The 7,458-nt window shown below is 50.0% G+C and overlaps 1 protein-coding gene across 2 annotated transcripts; it reads left to right on the top strand.

The window, feature by feature from the left end:
- Nucleotides 1-749: 749 nt before the first annotated feature.
- FOLR2 (folate receptor beta) lies at nucleotides 750-5,927 on the top strand. 2 transcript variants are annotated; one of them, XM_010366889.2, is made up of 5 exons: nucleotides 750-906; nucleotides 2,546-2,719; nucleotides 4,846-5,034; nucleotides 5,152-5,287; nucleotides 5,446-5,927. In XM_010366889.2, exons 1-5 carry the CDS (start codon nucleotides 880-882, stop codon nucleotides 5,736-5,738), a joined length of 819 nt encoding a protein of 272 aa, XP_010365191.2. In that variant the 5' UTR covers nucleotides 750-879; the 3' UTR covers nucleotides 5,739-5,927. The 2 variants fall into 2 exon arrangements, with proteins under 2 accessions (XP_010365191.2, XP_030773329.1); XM_030917469.1 differs by lacking the exon at nucleotides 750-906 and adding an exon at nucleotides 1,326-1,423 and having other exon boundaries at nucleotides 5,446-5,924.
- The last annotated feature ends 1,531 nt before the right edge of the window (nucleotides 5,928-7,458 follow it).

Below are 7,458 nucleotides of genomic sequence, written 5' to 3'. Positions count from 1 at the left end.
CTGTGTCACCCAGGCCGCAGTGCAGTGGTGTGATCTCAGCTCACTGCAACCTCTGCCTCCAGGGTTCAAACAATTCTTGTGCCTCAGCCTCCCAAGTAGCTGGGATTACAGGCGAGTGCACAGCACCACGCCCCACTAATTTTTGTATTTTTAATAGAGACAGGGTTTTACCATGTTGGCCAGGGTGGTCTTGAACTTCTGACCTCAAGTGATCTGCCCGCCTCAGCCTCCCAAAGTGCTGGGATTACTGACGTGAGCCACTGTGCCTGGCCTGTACCTCAGCTTCTACCTATGTCCACCTAGCTGCCCGTAAATTAACCCGATAGTTGTCACTTAAGCCTATTCAGTATGTGCCAGGCTTTTCCCTATACAATTCTGAACAATTTTCTAGTGAGCAAACTGAAGCACAGTAAGGTCCAGTAACTTTCCCCAAGGTTGTGCAAGAGATGGAGCTCTCACTGGGTCCCATTGGCCTGACCCTAAAGCCTGGGTTCGTCTCCACCAGACCTTATCTCCATCGAGCTGGCCTTATCCTAAGAACCACTTGGAGTACCTACAAAATCCAGATGCCCCCGGTGATGAGCAATTCTCTAGATTTTGATGAAAGTTGAATGTGTGAATGCTGGAATGAGTAAATTAACAAGTAAGGAGATGAATGAAAACAGGAATGACTAAATGGACAGACTCAGGGAGCCTTGAAGGGGGTGGGGTCTGGAAGGGAAGGAAGAGAGGAAGGAGAATAGCTAAGTGGGGAGATTTCACTCTGTGCTTACCAGAGTGCATTGTCTACCCTGTACTGAAGACAGAAGTTGTGGGGACAGCCTAGGGGCCTGGATCTATTACCCACTTAGAGAGAGGCCAACTCAGACACAGCCGTGTATGCTCCCAGCAGCAATGGAGGTTCAGGCAAGATGCCAAAAGGAGGGAAGGTTGACAAGGGCAGTGGGGAGACTTGGAGGGTTTGTGCAGAGGGGAGGAACACACCTTTCTTTCTGTATTGTATTGTATTGTATTGTATTGTATTGTACTGTATTTTTTGAGGTGGAGTCTCGCTCTGTCACCCAGGCTGGCGTGCAGTGGTGCAATCTTGGCTCACTGCAACCTCTGCCTTCCGGGTTCAAGAGACTGTCCTGCCTAAGCCTCCCAAGTAGTGGGGTTTACAGGCGCCTGCCACCATGCCTGGCTAATTTTTGTATTTTTAGTAGAGACGGGGTTTCATCATGTTGGTCAGGCTGGTCTCGAACTCTTGACCTCGTGATCTGCCCACCTCGGCCTCCCAAAGTGTTGGGATTACAGGCGTGAGCCACCGTGCCTGGCCACATCTTTCTTTAGTAAGATCATGCTGGCTCCTGTGGGGAAGGCAACTTGAAGGGGAAGAAATTGGAAGAGGGAAGACTTGACACTAAATGTAGAGCCATGGGCAGTAAGTTTTTGGAGGGACCTTTACCAGAGAGGGAGAGGAAGCAGTCTCCATTATCCACTCTGTAGTGACAGAGCCCAAAGGGACAGCTCTGTAATGGCTGGAGGTGGGGACAAGGGCAGCAATGAACAGAGGAGGTGAGGGCTGCTCCTGTTGTTGAGTGCCTTCCAGGATACCAAGTGCTGGTCTGGCTGCTCCAACATGGGAAGCTTTCATGTTGTCTCTCAGATCTAAGGGGCTCTCTGCATTTTTAAAAAAGTTATTTTTAATTTTTTAAACTTCTATCGTTTTACAGGTGGTTTTGGTTACATGGATAAGTTCTTTAGTGGTGATTTCTGAGATTTTAGTGCACCCGCCACCAGAGCAGTGTACACTGTACTCCATATGTAGTCTTTTCCTCACCCCCTCCTCACCTTGCCCCACCCCCAGTCTATATCATTCTCATCTGCATTTGTTTTTTGAGAGGTAAAGTGAGGTCTGCTGCATTAGCCCAGAGACAGCTGAGGAGGCTGGAAAGGAAAATGGCTTTCAGAGAAAAGGGAAGGAAAAAGTCTGAGGAAGCAAAACTACTTAAAAACACTGCTCTTTCCATTTCTGCATCATTTAACCGAACACCATCCTGTGGGTTCTGTCACTTGATCCTTATGGTGATCTGAGAACTTGGCAGAGCTGGGTCACTGCCTTCCCCAGGGCTAACCTGGTTTCTAAGCTGGCACAAGACCCCAGGTGATCCAGCATCTAACCACAGAGCCCTTGCTGGACAGACATTATGTGTCCCTGGCTCTGTTCAGGGAAGCAGGGCATAGGTCTGAAGAATTTAATTACTTGTCATAGATAAAGCCTAGAGAAAAGATGAGGGCACAAAGTATCTCCTCCAAATTGGGAAGACTCCCCCAGAGTTCAACTCACTAATGCCAGTTCTCCTGAGCCCTTAAAGCCTGGGGACGAGGGAGCCCTCCTGGTCAACCCTCTCTACCCTAGCCTCAGGGAGCTTCAGGGCCCCAGCATTGAAGGAACAGGGTCTGACCTCATTTGCCACTGTAGGGATGGGGAGACTGAGGCAGGAGGTGAATGGGCTCCCAGCCTGGAGCCCTTTCCCCTCAGGATTTTGTTTCCCTACCCTAGCTCCCCCTGCAGAGACAGAGAGACACGGCCTGGAAATGGATGCCACTTCTGCTGCTTCTGGTCTGGGTAGCCACCATGTGCAGTGCCCAGGACAAGAGTGATCTCCTCAATGTCTGTATGGATGCCAAGCACCACAAGACAAAGCCAGGTCCTGAGGACAAGCTGCATGACCAAGTATGGCTGGAGTGTGCCTCTACTAAGGAGGGGGCTGGTTCTAACAGGGAGGAGAAAGTCAGGATGGTGGGAGAGGGATTGAGGGGTCAGATACCTCCACACCCTGAATTTTTGCTGTGGGAGAAGATGAAGGTGGAGTAGGAAGAGTAGAGAGGTGATTTTAGGGGGGCCCTCCCCAGAGGTGGATACCATGTTGGCAATAATATTGAGTCGTCATTTGAAGGGCACCTGCCAATTGTCATGTGTTTTTTGTATAAAATTTCATATTCCCAGGGGTTCTTTGATGTAGGTAGATGATATTCTCCACATTACACAAGTAAGTGAAAATGAGGCTCACAGAAGCACATGGGCCCACAAAGGAGCTGGACAGGAATGGCCCCTGTGGAGGGGTAGGAATATAACTGGGTTAGGCTCCTCCTTTGGTGGGTGACAGACTAGGGAAGTGCTGGCTTTTCCCACCCTCACTAAATGCCAGTTCCATGGAGTGCCAAGGGAGAAGAGGAGGAGGCCCTTCTGGCTGTAATTTGAGGCACAGGGGCTAGACATTCACACAGTCTATATACATGTATGCCAGTGGATTGCAACCCTATTAGATTCAATGTCTCCCTTTTATGACAGATTTTTTTTAGATTATTTTTTCTATCCTGCAATGAAATTCAAAGAACCTATTTGTATGCATAATTTTTGCAAATATCAACATAATGCTCTGTAATATAAAGGAGAAACACACAGAAAGTAACTTGTAATAAAATAATACATATTTCAATATGTCAGTTCTCTGGTATGACTACATTAGAAGGCATTAAGAAATAGCACATGCTTGCTTTTGTCATAAAATCATTATGAATGGGGAGCTACAAATGAAGATTGATACAAGTATATTCTATTGGTGACTTAAACATTCCAAGATACTATAATATAAGCAATGTTGCTGTTGATGTCATACTTTTCTAAAATAGTGAATAATTCTAGTAGAACAAAACACATAGTACAACCTTCTATTTCATGGTATTTGCAGTCCTGGAAAACCCAGTCTAGATTACAATCTTGTGAGAATATGATGTGCCTATATGTAAGATAGAGATAGATTTAAAAAGTAGGGCTTTTGCCTACTTTTTTTTTTTTTTTTTTTTTTTTTGAGAAGGAGTCTCACTCTGTCACCCAGGCTGGAGTGCAATGGTGTGATCTCAGCTCACTGCAGCCTCTGCCTCCAGGGTTCTAGTGATTCTCCTGCCTCAGCCTACCAAGTAGCTGGGACTACAGGCACCCGCCACCATGCCTGGCTAATTTTTTTGTATTTTTACCAGAGATGAGGTTTCACCATGTTGGCCAGGTTGGTCTCAAACTCCTGACCTCAGGAACATGCCTCGGCCTCCCAAAGTGCTGGGATTACAGCCACGAGCCACCGCGCCCAGCCTGGCTTTTGCTTACTTTTTCCAGCAAATATTTTCACGGGCCTACTATGCATCTGGCACTGGCCTAGCCACTGGGGACACAGATCTACATGCCAAGAAGAATAAATGTATTCAAACTCCATTACTGCATGGCTCGCTCCCTCTCTTCCTTTGCTCAAAATGTCACCTATCAATGAGGCGTTTCCTAACCTATTTAAAATTTCAGCAATTCCACATTACCATTTCCTGCTCTAACTTTTCCCATATCATTTATCATATTCTGACATACTATATATACATATATATATATTTAGTTCTTACTGTCTGTCTCTTCTGACCAGAATGAAAGTTCCATGAACACATATTTCTGTCTGATTTGTTCTCTTCTGTATTCCCAGCATCTATAAGCATGACTGGCATAAAGTAGGTGCTCAATAATTTTTAAATGAATATGTGAAAGGGCTTTTTATGAAGTGTTACGTGCCTCATTAATGATAGCTACTACTTTCAAGACAGGGTTTCCCTGGGCTCCCACAGTCCCCTGATCACATGGTTGTAATTGTGTTTCCTCCAAGAAAGGGGTTCCTGGAGGCCTAGGACAGAGGGTCCATCACAGTGAGTGTTCCCAGGGCAACCTGCTTAGGGCAGAGGAGTAAGAACCAAATGGGGGAGAGACAGGAGGTGGCAGGAGGAGGAGGGTATGGCGCTTAGTCCTGTGCCTTCCCCACACAGTGCAGTCCCTGGAAGAAGAATGCCTGCTGCACGGCCAACACCAGCCAGGAGCTGCACAAGGACACCTCCCGCCTGTACAACTTTAACTGGGACCACTGTGGTAAGATGGAGCCCGCATGCAAGCGCCACTTTATCCAGGACACCTGTCTCTATGAGTGCTCACCCCACCTGGGCCCCTGGATCCGGCAGGTAGCGTGTCTCCCCCCGACCCACCCCAGCAGACTGCCATCCCCCTCCATCACTTCAAGGCGATGGCTGCCAGCATCCCTGGCTGAGAGGAGCCCTGCCTCCCCACTTCCCACCCAGGTGAATCAGAGCTGGCGCAAAGAACGCTTCCTGGATGTGCCCTTATGCAAAGAGGACTGTCAGCGCTGGTGGGAGGATTGTCACACCTCCCACACCTGCAAGAGTAACTGGCACAGAGGATGGGACTGGACCTCAGGTGAGGGCGATTGAGGTGGGGTTAGGAAAAAGGAGATTGAGGTGGGGTTTGGAAGATCCTCCAGGATTTGGGGTGGGGTGAAGATTTCTGGGGGTGGCGAGAAGTGAGCTTTGGGCCCAGGGGCTGAATGTCTGTGTCCACCATGTCTCTCCCTGAAGGAGTTAACAAGTGCCCAGCTGGGGCCCTCTGCCTCACCTTTGAGTCCTACTTCCCCACTCCAGTCGCCCTTTGTGAGGGCCTCTGGAGTCACTCATACAAGGTCAGCAACTACAGCCGAGGGAGCGGCCGCTGCATCCAGATGTGGTTTGACTCAGCCCAGGGCAACCCCAATGAGGAAGTGGCAAGGTTCTATGCTGCAGTCATGCATGTAAATGCTGGCGAGATGCTTCATGGGATTGGGGGTCTCCTGCTCAGCCTGGCCCTGATGCTGCAATTCTGGCTCCTTGGCTGAGTTCAGTTCTCCCAGACTACCTGCCCTCAGCTTGGAAGCAAAACTAGCTTGGATAACCAGGCTGGGCTCAGCTCAGCTCCCACAAAAGACAGCGTCCTAAGCATGCTTTCATAAGTCACCTAACCCTCTGTCACCCGGTCAGTTACTGCTCCATGGTGGGGGGAACAGTCGTTTCTAATAAACAGACTGACACATCCATGTCTGTGGAATTATTTTGGTTGTGAGTTTGCGGCGGGGCAGGTGGGAGACAGATTCTATGGCTTCTGGATTCCTTCAAATTAGAGCAACTAGACTTGTGTTTGAATCCCAGCTCTGCTACTTACTTTGTGAAAAGGAAACACTTTGCTTCACTGCTCTAAACATTTGTTTCCTCCTAGATATAAAGAGGATAATAGTCCTGCCCTCAGGCTTGTGAAATATAGAGGAGCTGTTGCCTAGAAAGCCCATGAGCCCGGTGTCTGCACATTAATAGTCTTCAGGGATCCTGTTGCTCCTATTGCCCCAAGTGCGAGCCAGGTCCTGAGCTGTTTTGTCTTCGTCTCCAAACAGCCTCCTGGTCCTCCAGCCCTTGTCTGCCTGGCTCTGTGCTCGGCTCTAACAGAAAAGCTGGGAATGGGAGTCCAGGAAAGGCTCCGGATTGCCAGTGGGATGAAAAAAATGTGATGCACATTGAAGGAGCAGAGTTGAGGCTTGGGACTCTCAGAGAAAGAACAGAGCCAATTGGAGAGGGCAGTCTAGGGGGTTCCTGGAGTGCAATACTCAAGAGCCTGGAACTGGTCCAGCGCTTTGGTGTCCTGGAAGTGTGGCTGGAAGAGTTAGACACCTTTAAGGGCTTCCTGGGGTCAGGAGCCTCTGGCACCTTTGTCTCCTCCTAGGATTGGTAGATATGCCTATCTTGAGGAGGTTGCTCTGTCTTCGCAAAGCCCTCGGGGGCTGGGCCTGAGTTATCTCTTCCCAACACCCCTTTCCCTTTGGATAAGTCTTTGTTTGCACACTCCTAATACAACTGTCCCCAGAGAGGCACAGGTAAGCGTCTGAGAACACCCTGCAGGTAGGTGGCCCAGCTAGACTAGAACCCAGGTGTGCAGACTCCTAGTCCAGGTCTCTCCCCCACTACCAAGGATTCCCCTCACATCAGGCTCATCTTTTCTTATACTAAAAGGTTGGATGAGTTATTGGGTTCAGGAGGCACGTTGGGTGGGTGGGTGGATCTCTTAGCTATTACATTTATCTAGTGTGGAAGGCCCCACAGAGCCCCTTCCACGTCCCAGGCTCTGTTCCAGCTGGGTTAAGTCAATGCATATTTGAAATAGAGGAAGGAGCTCGCGGGACTGACCCGGGCTCCGTCAACAGGTTCAACGTAGCAAAGTGAAAGTTCTCTCCCAGGTTAAAGGGATTCTCCCACGGCGGCCCAGGAGATGGTGGCGGCGGGAGCCCGACTGGAGGCCTGCGCCTTTAAGGAGCCAGGGGGCGGAGGGGCGGGGCAGGAAGACGACTCCCCGGAGACGCCGCCACCGGCTAGGTCTTTTTTTGGGAGGGGGCGGGCCAGACCTTTTTATGGACTCCGCCCCATTTCCAGCGGCCGCGTCCCCCTTCCGCTCACGGCGGGAGGGGAGGGTACCAGGGGGTCGTTGAAGTGGACCCCGTCTGGGAGCTCCCCGCTGGGCGTCCGGCCCGCGGAGGCGCGAGTTTGCTGACTCGGAGGGAGCCGCTGGGGCGG

The sequence above is a fragment of the Rhinopithecus roxellana genome, chromosome 15, assembly GCF_007565055.1.
Source record: "Rhinopithecus roxellana isolate Shanxi Qingling chromosome 15, ASM756505v1, whole genome shotgun sequence".
Classification (NCBI taxonomy): Eukaryota; Metazoa; Chordata; class Mammalia; order Primates; family Cercopithecidae; genus Rhinopithecus; species Rhinopithecus roxellana.
This window is presented reverse-complemented; position numbering and strand designations above follow the sequence as displayed.

Bases quoted from the DNA above. Each gene is read 5' to 3' on its own strand.
- FOLR2 (XM_010366889.2), top strand. From the start codon at position 880: ATGCTCCCAGCAGCAATGGAGGTTCAG. The intron at 5,035-5,151 runs GTAGCGTGTCTC...CTTCCCACCCAG, and splicing joins TGGGCCCCTGGATCCGGCAG to GTGAATCAGAGCTGGCGCAA. The intron at 5,288-5,445 runs GTGAGGGCGATT...CTCTCCCTGAAG, and splicing joins AGGATGGGACTGGACCTCAG to GAGTTAACAAGTGCCCAGCT.